Source organism: Zea mays, chromosome 5 (assembly GCF_902167145.1).
Source record: "Zea mays cultivar B73 chromosome 5, Zm-B73-REFERENCE-NAM-5.0, whole genome shotgun sequence".
NCBI classification, from domain to species: Eukaryota; Viridiplantae; Streptophyta; class Magnoliopsida; order Poales; family Poaceae; genus Zea; species Zea mays.
The window spans coordinates 214,967,771-214,986,858 of NC_050100.1; the positions used below are offsets into that span (position 1 = coordinate 214,967,771).

The 19,088-nt window shown below is 47.9% G+C and overlaps 2 protein-coding genes across 4 annotated transcripts; one reads left to right on the forward strand and one right to left on the reverse strand.

The window, feature by feature from the left end:
* Positions 1-4,985: 4,985 nt before the first annotated feature.
* Positions 4,986-6,222, reverse strand: LOC103627719 (casparian strip membrane protein 3). The gene is made up of 3 exons (XM_008648029.4): positions 5,903-6,222; positions 5,639-5,762; positions 4,986-5,474 (listed from the first exon to the last, which is right to left on the reverse strand). The coding sequence occupies exons 1-3, from the start codon at positions 6,166-6,168 to the stop codon at positions 5,256-5,258; spliced, it is 609 nt and encodes a 202-aa protein (XP_008646251.1). The 5' UTR covers positions 6,169-6,222; the 3' UTR covers positions 4,986-5,255.
* A 423-nt stretch (positions 6,223-6,645) lies between these two features.
* Positions 6,646-8,235, forward strand: LOC100276619 (uncharacterized). 3 transcript variants are annotated; one of them, XM_035967879.1, is made up of 6 exons: positions 6,646-6,855; positions 6,946-6,990; positions 7,210-7,421; positions 7,496-7,551; positions 7,662-7,733; positions 7,842-8,218. In XM_035967879.1, exons 1-6 carry the CDS (start codon positions 6,760-6,762, stop codon positions 7,904-7,906), a joined length of 546 nt encoding a protein of 181 aa, XP_035823772.1. In that variant the 5' UTR covers positions 6,646-6,759; the 3' UTR covers positions 7,907-8,218. The 3 variants fall into 3 exon arrangements, with proteins under 3 accessions (XP_035823772.1, NP_001143837.2, XP_008681641.1); NM_001150365.2 differs by having other exon boundaries at positions 6,686-6,855; positions 7,210-7,357; positions 7,842-8,235; XM_008683419.3 differs by having other exon boundaries at positions 6,722-6,855; positions 6,946-7,357; positions 7,496-7,733.
* The last annotated feature ends 10,853 nt before the right edge of the window (positions 8,236-19,088 follow it).

Consider the following 19,088-nt stretch of genomic DNA (forward strand, 5'->3'; position numbering starts at 1 on the left):
GTGTTTATGCCTTTGATCATATTCATTCTGCATTTTGTTGCTTAATGTGGTGCTCAAGTTGTACAAACACTCCCTGGACCTCACAAGTCCTGTTTGCAAGTGATGCACATATTTAGGGGGAGCTGTGCTACAACTTGACCCTTTGAGACTAACCATGTACTTGAGTTTGGTTGTTTTAGTCTCCAAGGTGAGTTGAAAGGAAAAAGGTGGACTTGGACCATGCAAGACTTCCACCGCACTCCGATGAAGAGAGTAACTTTTCCAAGTTCATCTTTATACTCTTATTGCCTTTGTGTTCTTATTTGAAGATTTTGGTGAGGCAATGGGGTTAAAGGGCCAAGATTGATCCCGTTTTGGTGCTTGATGCCAAAGGGGGAGAAAATAAAGGCCAAAGCAATAGATGGATCAGCTACCACTTGAGAAATTTTGAAAATAGTAGAGCTCTTGGTTTGTCAAAACTCTTGCATTGTCTCTTTTGTCAAAAGTTGGCCTCTTGTGGGGAGAAGTGTTGATTATGGGAAAAAGGGGGAGTTTTTGGAATCTTGAATCAATTTTCTTTGGAAAACCTCTCTTTATGTCTCTACAAGTGGATTTGACTTAGAGATAGAATTTTGAGTTTGATTTGCAAAAACAAACCAAGTGGTGGCAAAGGATGATCCATATATGCCAAAAATTGAATCAAAATAAATTTGAGTTTTATTTGAAGTGATATTGCACTTGTTCTAGTTGCTTTATGTTGTGTTGGCATAAATCACCAAAAAGGGGGAGATTGAAAGGGAAATGTGCCTTTGGGCCATTTCTAAGTATTTTGGTGATTGAGTGCCAACACAAGTGCTTAAATGTGAATCTATACCCATGGATGGACAAAGTGAAAATCAAGAGTAAAGGTATGTTTCTAAGCCTTAGTACATTGTTTTGAAGACTAATGTATTGTGTCTAAGTGCTTGAAACAGGAGAAATCAAGTCAGAGAAAAGTTGGCTGTGTACAGCCAAAAGGCTGTTCGGTCTGGTGCACCGGACAGTGTCCGGTGGTGCACCGGACAGTGTCCGGTGCGCCAGGCTGCCTCGAGCGAAGTGGCCGCTCTCGGGAATTCGCCGACGGCGTACGGCTATAATTCACCGGACTGTCCGGTGTGCACCGGACTGTCCGGTGAGCCAACGGTCGGCCGGGCCAACGGTCGGCCGCGCGATCTGCGTGGGACACGTGGCCGAGCCAACGGCTAGAAGGGGGCACCGGACTGTCCGGTGTGCATCGGACATGTCCGGTGCGCCAACGGCTCCCGCATCTGCAACGGCCGGCTTCGCTAATTAAGGAAGGAAATCGGGCACCGGACAGTGTCCGGTGTGCACCGGACTGTCCGGTGCGCCCGACGACAGAAGGCAAGGATGACCTTCCAGATTTGTTCTCAACGGCTCCTAGCTGCCTTGGGGCTATAAAAGGGGCCCCTAGGCGCATGGAGGAGCACACCAAGAAACCTTAGAGCATTCTTGATCATCCACACTCAGTCTTTGCGCATTCGTTTGTCATTCTCAGTGATTCGAGCTCCGTTCTATTGAGAACTTTGAGATAGTCTTTTGAGCTCGAGTCTTGGCCGTGTGTGTGCGCATATCTGTTGTGGATTTGTGTGTGTTGCTTCCTTCCCTTACTCTGTATTTCTTTGTGAATCTCAAGTGTAAGGGCGAGAGACTCCAAGTTGTGGGGATTCCTCGCAAACGGGATATTGAAAGGAAAAGCATAACACTGTGGTATTCAAGTTGATCATTGGATCACTTGAGAGGAGTTGAGTGCAACTCTCGTCCGTTGGGACGCCACAACGTGGAGTAGGCAAGTTTTGTACTTGGCCGAACCACGGGATAAACCACTATGTCTTCTCTGTGTTGACCTTTTGTGGTATTGTGTTTTGTTGAGACTCATCTCTAGCCACTTGGCGATTATTGTGCTAACACTTAACAAGTTTTTGTGGATATAAGTTTTTGAAGTTTCACAGGATCACCTATTCACCCCCCCCCTCTAGGTGCTCTCAGAAGCATACCGAGTCGACACCGTGGTAAGGAAAAGGTCATGTAGATAGGCGATGTCAAGCCATCAAACGGGTACCATAGACAACAAATTAGTGACCTCCATCCCTCGCCTCCCCACTTTCAAGGTTTCGTAGAGCAGGAAGGGAAGGGAAGAGGCAGACATACCTATCCGTTGCAGGAGAAAAACACGACGAAGACCTGGACATCTGGAGGCGACATAGGTAGTATACCGCTAGATACATATAGGGATTGTTGTTGGTCACTTGTTCTCAAATGCTATGAATCAAGAACAAGGCAACACAATTGTTAAGTATTAAGGACTTTCATCCTCCGAAGCATTGCCTCCTCTCAGATTTAATGGTCATCGAACAAAGGTCGTGAAAGGACATGCCTTAATTATTTCATGGGCAAATAAGTCATAAAGATGAAGAATATAATTCATTAAGTCATTCACATTTATATTTCATAATATACACATGAATATTAACAAAGTCTATATTACATTGATACCTTCGGCTTGCTCGAATGTGCTGATGCGAGAGTGATTACAAAACCACGTGAACAGTACGGGGACACTGTTCACCTATTTATAGGCACGAGACGTAGCCCAGGTAAAAGTACATTTATAACCTTTAATACTTGTTCATAATCATAACATAAATCAATAGGGACAAGCTAGTCTTTTCTTCCTCTGTTTGGTCTAAGTCGAAGACAGCTTCGACACTTGCCATCGTTGCTTTCAGAGGAGATCTTCGTCTTGAGGACCTTCGACAAAAATAAGAAAGTCTTCAGGATCACTTTGTCGATGGTGTCTTTGTCTTGAGGACCTTCGGTGGAGAAGAAGACCCCCAATAGGGATCAAGCACGCAAGCGAAGAAAGAAGCCCAGTTGGAGCAGCTCCAAACCGAGAGGCACCCGCACCAGGCGTCGATCCGAGAAGGGCGAGAGAATGCGAGTGCCTTCCCAACCCTCGACCAGCCGAGGCGACACAACACCACCTCCAACTCCATAGCATGTGTCGACTACTGCCGCGCCACGGGCCTTGTTTGACCAATATCTCAGACTTGGACTCATCATCGCCAAGATAACCTAAGTGCGGAAGGCACCACTGTGTCCTACTTGGCAGCACGCACGAAGAAAGGCCATGAGCAAGACCGATTCACCGCGTACCCACGTCGGATAGCATCGGTCGGCTCGCGGCTGCGATCGTGGGCGGGGGTAATAGGTTGGGGAGTGTCGGTGGGAGAAATCCACAGGCCGGGTGGCGGAACGCACCCGCCCTAATCCTAAGATGAGGAGGGGGCCTAAGCGGTTTGCCTGTCTGTTGGAAGGTGGATGAACACACGAGGACACGAGGGATTATAGTGGTTCAGGCCGTGAGAGCGTAATATCCTACCTCCACTGTGTGTAAGTAGTATTGAGAGTGTGATTGAGTCTGTGTAAACCTGTCCCCTGTAACGCTGTGTGCCTTCCCTTTTATAGTTTAAGGGAGGCACATACAAGGATGCTGAGCCCCGACATGCGGGCCTAGGAGCATAATGATAGAAATACATTATGTGAATAGTAAATGCTGACAGTACACCAAGATCCTCCGTCTTAGTAACGCACGAGTAATCAGCGGGAGTCATGATGACCGCGGTCCATACCGCATTGATACGAGGAGGTGTATTTTGGGACGCGGAGGTTAGTTGTGCGGACGGACGGACGTGCAGCGGGTTATTTGAAATATATGTGAGGGGTTATTTGTAAAAAAAATAACACGGGGCGATCATTGAAACTGGTGATTTAATATAGTATATAGATATTTAAGTATAATATATGTATTTATAGAAAAAAATAAAACCGGATCGTGTTGGGTCTAGCCCGTCATGCCACGTCTTCGACCCAGACACGGCCCGACGACCAGACCGGACCGACACGGGCCCGATTCACTATGTGTCGTGTTCGTGCCGGGGCCAAATCCGTGCCGGGTTTTGTGACACCCGGCAAGCTCGGCCCGTCCGGACACCTCTACACGCCGGTGCCTTCAGAAATTTGTTAGCCCCACGCGTGCACCACGCATGTCAACAGTTGACCTTCTAGCCTTCAGAAATTTGTTAGCCCCACGCGTGCACCACGCATGTCAACAGTTGACCTTCTAGCATGGTGCCACTGGTCCGGTATGAGAGTCATGGTGGCTTGTCACGATTATTATGGGTCTATGCTGGTCCGGTATGAGAGTGATGCCATGCCCGGGGCACCTCCTTGACTAGTGCTGGGCCAACACGATCATATTTTTTATTTTTAAATCATTAGTTTATATATTTATAATATCAACCCTTTATCTATACCGATATAATTCATCGGTCCATCGGTCGTAAACTTTGCAAAACTCACTTAACCAAATTAATTTCACACACATAACCTCTACTAAATCCACCAAACAAATTGCATCCATTTTGAACACATCATCAAAACCAACAATTCAGATTGTTGGTTAACCCTCTCCCCCTTACTCAAATCCAATGAATAATATTATTTGAATAATGTTATTTGAATAATTTTTCATCCTTCATCCCTCTCTCTCCCCTATGACTATGTCGTCCCCAGCCTCTCCCTCCCTTCTCTCCCACGTCCCTGACACCCCTCCCTCTCACTCGCATATCATCTCCTTCACGAGATCGTAGCGTTGGCACGAGCTATATACTAATATAATACAAATAAACTTGAGTTGCACTGATTGTAGCTGACTATTTACTTAGGCGACCACCGTTTGAATCTTGCTTCACTCATATTTTTGTCTATTTCGCATTTTATTCACATTGGTTTTTGTCTATTTCGCATTTTATTCACATTGGCTTGGCATGCTAACGGGCACATGGTTAACATGCTATGCCTAGTCTATAGATACGGCACGCACGCTAGTCCAACATGTCTCATTATCTAGCCGGGCCGTGTCAGGCTGTTTCTGACCGGACCGTCTATTTAGTCATCTATAAGTTAGTATTATTTGATTAATGAATAATAACTTAAGAATAAGGTCCAAACTGAAAAACAAAAAAAAAAGACTACAAGATGTGAGTCTTTTCACGATGTACCGCAACCTTTGCACAAAGACACGACACTAGTGCCTTATTTGTAAGCCACCTTTGCACGAGCACGTCATGTTACGGTGACCAGTACGCACGCACATGCAATGCAACGCCTTGCACGCGACCAGAGCAGGGTACGCCTGGCCACTCAGGTGTGGCCATCTAACGCCGCGCCAATGCGGCGGCGGAGAGGAGTATGAGCAAAAGGAGCAGAGCCATGGCCGCGAATGAGCCGATGAGGGAGCCGGAGATGCGCTCGCAGAAGGAGTCGAACTGCTGGCAGATGGCGAGCCAGTTGGCCCTGGCGTTGCCCTTGTGCGCCAGGTACACGATCGCCGCGGCCGCCGACGCCGCCGCCGTCACCAGCGCCAGCAGCATTGCCTTTGCCAAGAGAGAGAGAGAGAGCGCCAAATTTTCTTCAGATGGTAATCACTTGCATCGGCTGCGCTGATCGACCATGCATGCACACCTGCTACAGATCGAATGCATGGTCTGATCGTGTGTTATGCAGAGAGAGAGGAGCCGGCCGTAGCATGTCTCCTTACCGCATCAAAGAAAACCAAGACCAGCCTACTGTACTTCGCGCTGCTCGCCATGATGTGCACGATGGACAGGGGTATGGACAGCACCAGGTACGCGGCGACGATCGAGTTCACCACCACGAAGAACCTGACAAGTGAAACAACGTATGCACGTAATATAACAACGCGCGCGGCTCAGAGCACCTGTGTGAGCAAGCAAGCAGAACAGAACCATCAACTAGCTACTAGGTTGGTGGGCCGGTTGAAAGGGTCGGCCGATGCGCGTACGTAAGGGTCGGGAGATCGCTGTACTGCGCCTTGAACCGGAGGAACTGCGTGAAGAAGGGCAGCGTCTGGTTGGTGGTGCCCATGGCGATGGCGCTGCCGACGGTGGCGACCACCGCGACGGAGCGGAGGATGAGGTCGACCACGGCCAGAACGCGGGTAGCCGCCCTGCCCCTGCGTCCCCCGCTGCCGGCGGCCACCCCCACGAGCACCGCGGCCTTGGAGGTCTCCCCGCCGTGCTCCGACACCGGGGCTTTGCTGTCCTCCATCGTGGCCGCCTCGATGAGGTTTACTGCTCTGGATGTTGGACAGGACAACGTTGCTCGCCCGTGTTTGCATTGTATATATACAAGAGCTCAGTGGAGTGTGCATGTGGATTAGGTGGTTCTGATGTGAGCACGTGATGCGCGCGTACGTGTTGCCGGCCGGGGAATGCAGTTTGGTTGGCATCAACTCTCACTTGCTCCATCAGATCAGAGCTGACGACATCAGCTTGCTTTATGTCAGTGGACGGCAGCGTCTGCGACGGCACGCTCCGTGCCTCTGCTTCAACTCGTCCCAGCTCCGTGCTACGTTTCCAGTTTCCGATTGCCTTCTGAAATAGGCATGGCGACATGGGCCAAATAGTCACTTGGGCTCAGCCTCAAGGGGTACAGTGGGCTTCTAATTAGCTAGCTTTCTGTTGGGCTAGAAACCCAAAGCTTTTTGTGTCTTACGTCTGCCCAAGATGGAGAAAATACATGGCCACACATTACCCATCTTATCCACTGAAGAAACTCCCGCCTTATCAGCGAGCCAAACATGCCCGTCCGCCCAGTCTCACTCCAAACCAAAGCCATCGGAGGAGCAGCTGGACGACCATGGCCTCGCCGCTGCTCAAGTCGCACTCTCAGCTCGCCGCCGCCGCCGCCCTGCACTCCGTGAGGAGAGCCGACCGCTGCCCTGCGACAATACACGTATCGTTCGTTCTCTTTCAAGTCTCATATATGTTCGGACTGTTTCCAGTTGGTTCAGATTTCATATCTACGCTTGATGTTTGTGTGCAGCTGGGCAAGTTCCATGACCACGGGCTCAGGTCCGGCCGTTCTAAGGTACATGATCACACCTCTTAATCCTGAAACGAGAAAAATGAAGAAATGTTTATGTAAAACCATATGGATGAACAGAGTACAGTGTTCGTTGCTGCAACTGCCTATGGTTCTAACCGATCGAGTTGTGTTACATTAGCGTTGCTCCTATAGATAGTATGCATGAGACCATGACATGAATGGACAGAGTTCAGACCTGTGGTTCTTGTGTGGGCGTTGCAGAGATCCGGTTCAGCGAAGGTGGGCGCCTTCCCGTCGCTGGACGTGGTGCCGCTGATGGTGACGATGGTGGAGCACGTGGACATGTCGCGGGACTACGTCGTGACCAAGTCCATCTGGCATCTCAGCGACGCAGCCCTCAAGAGCGTCTGTGAGTCTCCCGCGCGCCACTGCCACTGCCACCGTCGCGTCGTCTCAGCAGCACATGAGCGCGCGTGCGTGCTCCGCCCTTTGATCTGAATTGAAACCGCAACCGCTGACCGTTTCCCTCTCCATCGATCGCGCGCAGATACCTTCTACGCCATGTTCACCGTCTGGGGAGTCTGCTTCTTCGCGTCCATGAAGGCAAGCGTTTGCAGTACTACTATAACACACACACGCACCATGTAATTGCACTGTTTTGCTGGAGTGTTCATGGCACAGCTTGCTTGCGTGCATGGGTCAAATCGAAACAGGATCCCTTCTACGACAGCGAGACGTACAGGAGCCAGGGTGGCGACGGGACCGTGCACTGGTACTACGACAGGGTAAGCAAGCACGCACGCACCTTTGCGCAGCGTCTGTGCCTCCATTCCAAAGCAGGTAGCTTGGCCACAGACAACTTCGCTGACATCTCGTGTAATGCCCACTGGCAGCAAGAGGACCTGGAGGCGTCTGCGAGGGAGGAGCTGCTGCGGGAGGAGCTGCTCGAGGAGATTGAGCAGAGGGTTGGGGGCCTCAGGGAGCTGGAGGAAGCGAGCAAGGAGGAGCAGCTCACAAAGTGATCACGCGGGCGAATGGGCTACTCATCAGCTCTCTATCTGAGCTTCGTTAGCAAATAAGTTCAGACTTCTCTTTACTGCCATGCTCAAGTCTGTATATGGCCAAAACCCAAAACGATTGATCAACTGCGCTACTGCAGTGCAATAGCAGGATACGTATAGTTTTCTTTTCAAGGGAAACAGGAGGGGAGTGCAGTGCACCCCCGCCCATACTGCATGTTATTAATAAAAGAAAGTTATTTACAGAATCAGGACAGGCTCTACAGGATACATGGCAAGCTACTCTGCGTATAGTACATGGCAAACTAGAACTGTAATTGAACAGCATCGATCGCCGCTCGGCACAGATAGTTCAGAGGCGTACATTACATATGCACTGTCAGGCGTCTGCAGCCTGCAGGCCTCGCCGGCAGCTACTCGTACGCAAACGCAAGCAGCCGAGGGCGGTGCGCCGAAACAAGCGGCGGCCGTGGAAGAAAAGGGCGTATGGCCTCGCCGCGCGCTGCAGGTGATGCAGCGAGAGGCAAGGAAGCTGATGCGTTGCGCACTGCCGCTGGCTCCGATCCTCGATCTCCAAGGACATGGACAACGCTGACGAGTGCCCAGCAGTCAGACGAATGGACCCCTACCGGCTAACGGTTAATAAGCCAGCCTACTGCTGCCTTAGTGCTTTGAGCATCTAATTATAGCCCCACATTGATTCAAAAGGCCCTGAATTTTCAACAGAAATCCTCACATTGGAGTTTCTATTTCTCACCCATTTCAAGCGTACTAGTCCAATGTCCGGGTGTCGGTACACTCATAATAACCATAAAATATAAATTTAATACAGAGTAGAGTATAACGTATGGTCCACATATGAGTAAAATGCAGTGCATCAACAGTCCATGGACTATTTCGAGTGTGCCATCGGTACACACTCATATTTGATAACTATAAAATATAAATTTAATACAGAGTATAACATATGATCCACATATGAGTAAAGTGCAGTGCATCAACAGTCCATGAACTATTTCGAGTGTGCCATCTAGATCCATGTACTATCGAAGTCACAAGAATTCACATTAGTGTGTCATCTAGGTACATGTACTATTCAAGGTCACAGGAAATCCATTAACTATTTCGGATGTGTCATCTAGGTCCATGTACTATTCAAGGCCACATTACCCATTGGACTGGGGGTGGAACGCCGTGTTAGTTATGCATGGACCTAGATGACACACCGGAATAGTACACTGACCTAGATTTTTTTTATCCACATGCTTTTTTATTTGCCATGATCTCCTATAATCCTTATTTAGCATAACTGAGTACACACTTTGAGCAAACTTATTACAATCTTTATTTGTTTTATCATTTGATCACCAAAATCCTTAAGAGGTTGATTGCACTTACAGTACTTTATAAAGCACCAACACTAATCACCAAGTGTATCACTAATCATTATGCAATTGGAGAGCCCTAGAATGGAGCAACAACTCCCTTTGGTATGTTCCTAAGCTCATACACACTTCAATAGCCAGTTGGGGTGGTATTCATAGTTACTAAGTCCAAAACTAACAGTTGCCAAAAGTTGTACTCTTCCGCGTGTGCACTAGACATGTTTGGTGGTAGCACGAGATATCACATGGACTTCAAATAATACGGCCATTGAAATTTGACCATTCTGTTGCTTTTTGTGAATACTAGACCTCGGTTTTAGATAAGGACATCGGACATATTCGGTGGTTGAATCAGAGTCACTGTTATGTCATATGTGTATCAGATAGGTGCATTGGATAATAGTACTAGGCGTCACATCGGACATGTTGTGTGGTCTTTTTTCAGCATCGTGCACTTTTATATTTTGGGTATAACTTTTCACTTAGAACTCTAACTTTGATGATCTTGGACTTTTTGGAAGCTAATGAAAAGACATGTAACTTCAATCCAAAGTCATGTCAATTTGAGAATATCTAAAATTATGAGATAATTATAATTCATCCATCTTTTTGTCTCTACTTAAGTGGCTTCAATTTCATTTGTATATTTATATCTGGGCTTCTACTTATCTGTGTCTTACACTTCTTAGAATGTCTTATATGTTCTAACCATGGATTGTAATGTCTTGCTTGAGATGTTGATCATTCAGACCATCACTTTACCTGAGTCCAGGTCCACCTTATATTCATTTCAATTATACCCTATATACTAGCAAATAACATTAGTCCAAACGATCATGTTATTCATCAAACATCAAAATTCAAACTTAATGGTCCATAGGATCCATTTTTCTTATATAACATATTTTGAGGCCCTACTCGAGTTTCTAATACAAGGTACTAGGACCGAGGCCAGTGGCGGTGTCCCCGATGTACCATGTATGCCTTCACAATTAAGGCCATAAATTTTGAGCCACCATTGAGTGATGGTTGCATGTCATCTTGTTGCTAAGAATCGACTTAAGTTGTTATTGTTTCGTTGCTTCATCTGAAGTTACTAAACTCTATCTTAATTTACACATTAGTTCAACATCGACAAACTTTCCAATAGAGTTAGAATGTTGTTGTTTTTATAAATGGAGAACATAACAATATGTATACAAGCTCTCATGAAAATGCTAAGACAGAAAATGAGCTTTATTCTAGCTTTTGATGGTGTTGTTTTGTGATTCGTGACAAAAATGAATGTACCGATACCAAACCTAAATTTAGTGTGTGAAAGTTTTTAACTTATACTCCCTCATTCCAAAATATTGTATTCTGTTCTAATTTAACTATTCCGAATTCAAACTTCTCCAATTTGGTCTAGCTTTATTAAAAATACATTGATATCTACAACATGAAAATATTTTTATTGCATCACCATTCTCATGCTTGACCTCACCATTCTCATGCTAATGGGAATTAGCAGTATACCGATGGGAATAAATAATTTCCGTCGGTAATAACTTAATTCCTGTGGTACTTGGCCGACGGGAATCACCTAAATTTCTGTTGTGGACAGATGGCTTGTGCTTGTACTACTACTGAAAGTTGCCTAGAGGGGGGGTGAATAGGCAAGTTAAAACTTTTTCAACAAAAACTAAAAGCAAACTAGGTAAAATAGAATTGATCTTGAAATTCACCCAGTTAACTTTGGAAATGAGATGTTCTAAATGATCCACAGGGTTCAAAGTAGTAGATCTGAGAAGGGCACTTCTCAAAATCCACACACCAAAAAGATATAAACAATCTTTCACGGAATGGTGAGAGAACGAAGAACACAAACAAACACAGTGAGCAAGAACACAAGAGACACAAGATTTATCCCGAGGTTCGGTCACACCACCAAGGTGCCCTACTTCCTCGTTGAGGCGCCCACAAAGAGCCGGGTCTCTTTCAACCCTAATCCTCCCTTTGCCGACCACAAAGGCCAAGCCCACACAATAATCTTTGCTCAAACGAGCGGGTAATACAAACTTTCTTGTGGTCTTCCACAAGATTTGGAGACTCACAAGAGACACCTAGTCGTCTAGGAGCTAGAAACTCCAAGAGTAATGAATCCACAAAGAACTCGATGTAGTACCAAAGCTCGAATCAAGAAGAGCAAGAGGGATTTAGAGATGAAGCATCAAAATCGCAGCTCTTCAATCTCACTCAAAGATTTCTCTCCAAAGATTTGAAATGGGAGATGCAAGAGGTGTGTGAGAGAGAGTGGAAGGTGTTTCTCAGGTTAGAAATGGAGTCCAAGTCGTGCTCTACTGTGGAGAAGAGTGTGGGAGGTGTATATAAAGGTGCTCCCAAAAGCTGGTGGCCGTTGGGGAAATCTGACTGAAATTCGGTTGAACCGGTTTCAAATCCGGTTGAACCGGATTCCACCAGTCGGTTTTCGGTTCACTGGCGGACTCAGCCGGAGACTGGACCGGACTCAAATTCGGTTCAACCGGATTCAAAATTCGGTTCAACCGGTTTTCCAAAAATCTGCACATGACTTTTTCTGACAGGACTGACTGGCAGACTGGCAGTGACAGAGGGGAACAGTGCAGAAACCGGTTGAACCGGTTTTAGGTCCGGTTGAACCGGTTTTTGAACTGTTGCACAGGTTTTGAGAAAACCAAAGTGAAACCAGGGTAAAATGGAAGTTTTAGATCAAGGATTTTGAGCTTTAGTACCAGCACCAACCTTCTTTATGGATCCCCCTTGATAGTACGACGATTCATATACTCAAGTCAAATAAAATATAATTAAGTAAACTCCTTGAGTAATTGGTGACTCATGTGTGATTTCTCCATGGTGTTGCTTCATAAGGGTCACAAACATCCTTGTCTCACCTTTTGAAGCAAACACAAAGCAAACTCTGTGACTTGTACCATTTCACCATATATGAGTTCAAATCATGGCTTCAAGTCACCTTACTGATGCATCAACATGTTGTAACTCTTCATAGTTGATTAGTTCATCGACTTAGTGCAAGTACTCTCTTCTTCACCTTAGCCATGGTACCTCGGTCTTCAAGCCGTCGCTTGGCCTTCACCTTCGCTTAGTTCCTCGAAGCCCTTTCCTTGCTATCTTCACCCTATCAAGCCATTCTTGAGTCACATCATATTGAGCATCCATTGAGAGAATCATTTCTTCAATATTGTGAACCTTTCTTGAATGTCTTCTAGATATAACTATTAAGATCAATCAAGCTCTAGTTTGATTCTCATATAAGCATATATGGACTGATAGTAATATGGTCAAGCCAATTCACGATTCCTCATATCTTATTCACTTTGGCTTGACCAATCCTCTTAATCACCTCAACCTCTATTATGATCTGTCACACCCGGTTTTAAAAGGCAAACCGAATGCGAACCATGTACGTGCCAGGATCAGTTATTCACGTACACAGCAGTTACATAATATGGACATCATCACACAGTGCTCAAAATAGTATTAATAAGGGAAATAGTCGATTACATCATACGTCTGAGACGTCCATATAGGTCTTACAATAAATCAAAGTGCGGAAAAGAAACGTAGATAACCGCGGCCTTCACAGGCAGCCGACTGGGGGTTGCCGCTAACCCACACCTAGAACTCGTCGTAGTCTTGGAACTCCTGGAAGTCTCCTTCCACAGCTTCATCTTCGCCTGAGCAGTGGTTGCAATGCTGACAACCTGGGGGGGTTTGGTGTGTAGAGCAAGGGTGAGTACACATCAACATACTCAGCAAGTATCCCGTTTGGCTGTAGTGGACTAGCTTTATGTGGGGATAAGTCAAGCAGTTGCTTTTAGTTGGTCAGATTATTACTTACTAGTAGAGAAAGCCAAGTTTTAGCATTACCCAAGTTATTAACCCAAACGTACTCCTTTCCAAACGGAAAGAGTACCACTTACCAGCATCATAGTCATAACCAGAATCAACAATCTCATAACCACCTGTACCAAAGTATCTCTGATCAAGTACCACTAATCACTGGAGCTCCCTTGGCCGCTCATAACCGTGAGCACGGCTGATATATCAGTTTCATAACACTCTGCAGAGGTTGTGCACTTTACCCACAAGCCGTGATTCCCTCTCTGGCCCGGGCTTGCAAGACCCTTATTCACTCCCGAGGTGAATGGCCAGGGATTCACTACGAAGCCTTTACAAAGATTCCCCGGGGCTGTAGCCACCCGTTAGGTTTCCTAAATGCACCGCACTCCTCCCCAAGGGGCGAACCCAAACTTGGCAGAGCGAGCCGCATACACCGAGCCCCATTGACGGCACGACGGCTAAGTGAACTACACCCCGGATCCTCTAATTATTCAGCTAAGGGCACCCCATTCCACCCTCATGGTTGCACTGTTTTCCCGGGCGGTCATCCATAGAACAGGTCCTTACGGAGAGGCACTCGAGAAACCGCTCGAGCCCCCTTGAAGACCACAAGTATCACATCATCATAAGAGAGGGGAAAACAGCGTATCATAGATAATCTCATCATGTTCATTGATTAAAGGTTGAGCAATAGCATAAGCTAAACAGTAATAATCCAACCCAGATAGGTAAACAAGGACATGGATAACAAAAGCTAGTCAATCCTTAGGCATAAATGTGTAAAGCGGGAGGTAAATTAAATAATGAATAGGACATAGATAGGTCAAGGGACACTTGCCTCCACCAACCGACTGCTGCTCAGGGGCTTCTCCTGCGAATTCCTCGGGCTCTTCGACCGGATCGTTCTCTATGCGATTGCATACATACATACATCCATCCACATTTAATACAAAAGAACAGTACACCATACAAGGGAACAAAATAAAGTGAGTATGCATCAAGTATGACATTCGATATCGCATTTGTTATGGTTAGAAAGAAACGGGAAAGGGTCTCGCAGGGGGTTAAATCTTATGCACTAACGATCAATTACAATTGGTTCTTAACAAAAGAATTCTGTTACATATACACTAATGGAAACCTAATCACTTTAAGTTGATCAACATTGCGCGAGATAAACAATTAACTACATGAATCAATTAGTATAACGGAATTTTAAATTAAACTTCCTATTTCAATAACATGAACAATGATTAACCTACCTAAAATAAAGTAACTAGGATCACAGAAAGTAAATAAAATAAAATAAAAAAAATAAAAAAAACAGAGGGGGGGGCGGTTGAACCGGCCCTAGGGGCGGTTGAACCGGGCGCGGGCGCGGGCGCGGGCGGCGAGCTGGGCGGCCGGGGCGGCTGAGCCGGCCCGGTTGAACCGGCGGCCAGGCGAGCGCGCGCGGGGGGGGGTCGGGCTGGCCAGGCGGCCGAGCCGGCCAAGCGGCCAGGCGAGCGCGCGGCCAGGGCGGCCAGGCGGGCGGCCGAGGGCGGCCAGCGGCCGGCTGGGCGCGGCCAGGCGGGGGGGGGGGGGGGTTGGGGTGGCCGGGGGCGCGGCCAAGGCCGGCCGGGGGCCAGGGGCCAGGCGGGCGCGCCATGGCCGGACGGGGAGGGGAGAGGGAGGGGAGAGGGGAGGGAGGGAGAGAGAGGAGAGGGGGGGCTCACCGGCGAGGGGAGCGACGGCGAGGGGCGGCCGGCGGCAGGGGCGGCCGAGGGCGGCGGTTGGGCAGGGGGCGGCGGCGGCTTAGGGAGAGAATGAGAGAAAATGAGAGAAAATGAGAGGGAGAGGGAGAGGGTTTTGGGAAAAAGGGAGATGGGGGGGGGCGGCATGGGCCAATTGGGCCCAAGGGGGGCGCCAGGGGGGCTGGGCCGGCCGGGGTCGGCCCAAGGCGCGGGAGAGAGAAAAAGAGGAGAGAGAAAGAGAGAGAAAAAAAAAGAAAGAAAAGATCTTCTCCTCATTTTCGAAATCCGATCTTTCTACATGAATGCATTTGCACTTTCAAAGCAATCAAAAGAAATGCAAGGTTCGGCATGGTGCATCAAACAACATAAAGTATTTAGGGTTTTTCTTACACGGGAAATCCAAACCGAATCCCGCTAGAACTTTGGAAAAGGTCAAGGTTTTAGCAAGGGGAAAAAAGAAAAGGAAAGGTAACGCCAGAATTTGGCGAGTAAAGAAAAGAAAAAATTCAACTGCAAAATTCGGGGCGTTACAAACCTATCCCCCTTAAAAGAATCTCGCCCTCGAGATTCAGGGCTGGCTAGCAAAGAGCTCTGGGTATTTAGCCACTAGATCATCTTCACGCTCCCAGGTTGCTTCTTCCTCAGAGTGGTGATTCCATCTGACTTTGCACATTCTGATGGTCTTCCTTCGGGTGACTCTGTCTGCAATCTCAAGGATCTGAGCTGGCTTCTCAACATAGGTCAAGTCCTCCTGGACTTCCAGACCTTCCACTGGCAACTGCTCTTCTGGCACACGCAAGCACTTCTTCAACTGAGACACATGAAAGACATTATGCACAGCAGACAAATTCTCGGGCAAACTGAGCTGATAGGCCACTTCTCCTCGTCTTGCAAGAATCTGATACGGACCAATGTAGCGGGGTGCTAGCTTGCCTTTCACTCCGAATCTTCTGACTCCTCTGATCGGTGACACTTTCAGATAGACAAAGTCTCCGACTTCGAAACTCAGCTCTCTTCTTCTTGTGTCTGCATAGCTTCGCTGCCTCGATTGCGATATCTTCAGATTCTCTCGGACCATCTTGATGTTCTCTTCGGCTTCAAGCAAAATGTCCGGCCCAAACACTTGCTTCTCTCCAGGCTGATCCCATTGCAGCGGAGTTCTACAACTCCTTCCATAGAGCGCCTGAAATGGTGACATCTTCAAACTGGCCTGGTAACTGTTGTTATAGGAAAACTCTGCATAAGGCAATCTCTTGTCCCATCCGGACTGATCTTGCAACGCACAGGCTCTCAACATGTCTTCAAGAATTTGGTTGGTCCTTTCGGTCTGGCCATCCGTCTGCGGGTGATAAGCTGAACTGAAATTCAGATGCGTGCCCAAAGCTTCATGCAACTGCTGCCAGAAATGAGAGGTGAACTGCGTTCCTCTGTCTGACACTATCTTCTTTGGCACACCATGGAGACAAACGATCCGAGACATATACAACTCTGCCAATACGGCACTGCTATAGTTGGTCTTGACAGGTATGAAGTGGGCTGATTTGGTCAGACGGTCCACTACTACCCAAATAGAATCGTAGCCGGCTCGAGTGCGAGGCAATCCGACTATGAAATCCATACCAATTTCATCCCATTTCCACTGAGGGATCTGCAACGGTTGCAACAATCCAGCAGGTCTCTGGTGTTCTTCCTTAATTCTTCGGCAACTATCGCACTTAGCCACATGCTCTGTGTAACGCCCCGAATTTTTGCAGTTGAATTTTTTCTTTTCTTTACTCGCCAAAATTCGGGCGTTACCTTTTCCTTTTCTTTTTCCCCTCGCTAAACCTTGACCTTTTCCAAAGTTTAGCGGGATTCGGTTTGGAATTCCCGTACGTATAAAAAACCCTAAATGCTTTATGTTGCTCGATGCACCATGCCGAACCTTGCATTTCTTTTGATTGCTTTGAAAGTGCAAATGCATTCATGTAGAAAGATCGGATTTTGAAAATGTGGAGAAGATCTTTTCTTTCTTTTTCTTCCTCCCTCTCTTTTTCTCTCCTCTTTTCCTCTCTCTCCCGCGCCGTGGGCCGACCCCGGCCGGCCCAGGCCCCTGTGCGCCCCCCCCCCCTTGGGCCCAATAGGCCCAACCGCCCCCCCACCTCCCCTTTTTCCCCCAATTCTTTCTCCCTCCCTCTCATTTTCTCTCATTTTCTCTCCCTCTCCCTAAGCCGCCGCCCCTACCCCTGCCCTAAGCCGCCGCCGCCCCCTGCCCAACCGCCGCCCTCGGCCGCCCCTGCCGCCGGCCGCCCCTCGCCGTCGCGCCCCTCCCCGGTGAGCTCCCCCTCCCCCTCTCCTCCCTCCCCCATCCCCTCTCCCCTTTCCCCATGGCCGGTTCGGCCGCCTCCCTGCCCGCCCGGTCCGGCCGCCCGCCGCCCAGCCCAGCCGCCGTGGCCGGCTCGGCCGCCCCGCCCCCCCCTGCCCCGCCGGTTCGGCCGCCCCACGGCCGGCTCGGCCGCCCCCTGCGCCGCCCCCTGCCCCGCCGGTTCGGCCGCCCCTGCGCTCCGCCGGTTCGGCCGCCCCGCCCTCGCCAGCTCGGCCGCCCCCTGCGCGCCCCGCCTAGGGCCGGTTCAACCGCCCTAGGGCCGGTTCAACCGCCCCCCCCCCCCTTCTGTTTTTTTTATTTTTTTTATTTTATTTTATTTACTTTCTGTGATCATAATTACTGTATTTTAAGTAGGCTAATCACTGTTCATGCTATGGAAAATAGGAAGTTTAATTTAAAATTCCGTTATGTTATTGATTCACGTAGTTAATTGTTTACCCTGTGCAATGTTGATCAACTAAAAGTGATTAGGTTTCCATTAGTATATATAAATATGTATAACAGAATTATTTTGTTAAAAACCAATTGTGTCATTAGTGCATAAGATTTAACCCCCCCTGCGAGACCTTTCCCGTTTCTTTCTAACCATAACAAATGCGTTATCGAATGTCATACTTGATGCATATTCGCTTTATTTGTTATCTTGTATGGTGTACTGTTCTTTTGTATTAAATATGTGGATGTATGTATGTATGTTTGCGCTCGCATAGAGAACGATCCGGTCGAAGAGCCCGAGGAATTCGCAGGAGAAGCCCCTGAGCAGCAGTCGGTTGGTGGAGGCAAGTGTCCTTTGACCTATCTATGTCCTATTCATTCTTTAATTCACCTCCCGCTTTACACATTTATACCTAAGGATTGACTAGCTTTTGTTATCCATGTCCTTGTTTACCTATTTGGGTCGGATTATTACTACTTAGTCTGATGCTATTGCTCAACTCTAATCAATGAACATGATGTGATTATCTATGATACGCTGTTTTCCCGTTCTTCTTTATGATTATACTTGTGGTTTTCAAGGGGACTCGAGCGGTTTCTCGAGTGCCTCTCCGTAAGGACCTGTTCTATGGATGACCGCCCGGGAAAACAGTGCAACCATGAGGGTGGAATGGGGTGCCCTTAGCTGAATAATTAGAGGATCCGGGGTGTAGTTCACTTAGCCGTCGTGCCGTCAATGGGGCTCGGTGTATGCGGCTCGCTCTGCCAAGTTTGGGTTCGCCCCTTGGGGAGGAGTGCGGTGCATTTAGGAAACCTAACGGGTGGCTACAGCCCCGGGGAATCTTTGTAAAGGCTTCGTAGTGAATCCCTGGCCATTCACCTCGGGAGTGAATAAGGGTCTTGCAAGCCCGGGCCAGAGAGGGAATCACGGCTTGTGGGTAAAGTGCACAACCTCTGCAGAGTGTTATGAAACTGATATATCAGCCGTGCTCGCGGTTATGAGCGGCCAAGGGAGCTCCAGTGATTAGTGGTACTTGATCAGAGATATTTTGGTACAGGTGGTTATGAGATTGATGGTTCTGGTTATGATTATGGTGCTGGTAAGTGGTATTCTTTCCGTTTGGAAAGGGTACATCGGGTTAATAACTTGGGTTAATGCTAAAACTTGGCTTTCTACTAGTAAGTAATAACCTGACCAACTAAAAGCAACTGCTTGACTTATCCCCACATAAAGCTAGTCCACTACAGCCAAACAGGATACTTGCTGAGTATGTTGATGTGTACTCACCCTTGCTCTACACACCAAACCCCCCCCCAGGTTGTC

Excerpts from the sequence above, each read along its gene's own strand:
- LOC103627719 (XM_008648029.4), bottom strand. The coding sequence starts at position 6,168 with ATGGAGGACAGCAAAGCCCCGGTGTCGGAGCACGGCGGGGAGACCTCC. Across the intron at positions 5,763-5,902 it reads AGCGATCTCCCGACCCTTAC|GTTCTTCGTGGTGGTGAACT; the intron begins GTACGCGCATCG and ends TTCACTTGTCAG. Across the intron at positions 5,475-5,638 it reads TCTTGGTTTTCTTTGATGCG|GCAATGCTGCTGGCGCTGGT; the intron begins GTAAGGAGACAT and ends CTCTTGGCAAAG.
- LOC100276619 (XM_008683419.3), top strand. The coding sequence starts at position 7,167 with ATGGACAGAGTTCAGACCTGTGGTTCTTGTGTGGGCGTTGCAGAGATC. Across the intron at positions 7,358-7,495 it reads CGCAGCCCTCAAGAGCGTCT|ATACCTTCTACGCCATGTTC; the intron begins GTGAGTCTCCCG and ends GATCGCGCGCAG. Across the intron at positions 7,734-7,841 it reads TGCACTGGTACTACGACAGG|CAAGAGGACCTGGAGGCGTC; the intron begins GTAAGCAAGCAC and ends GCCCACTGGCAG.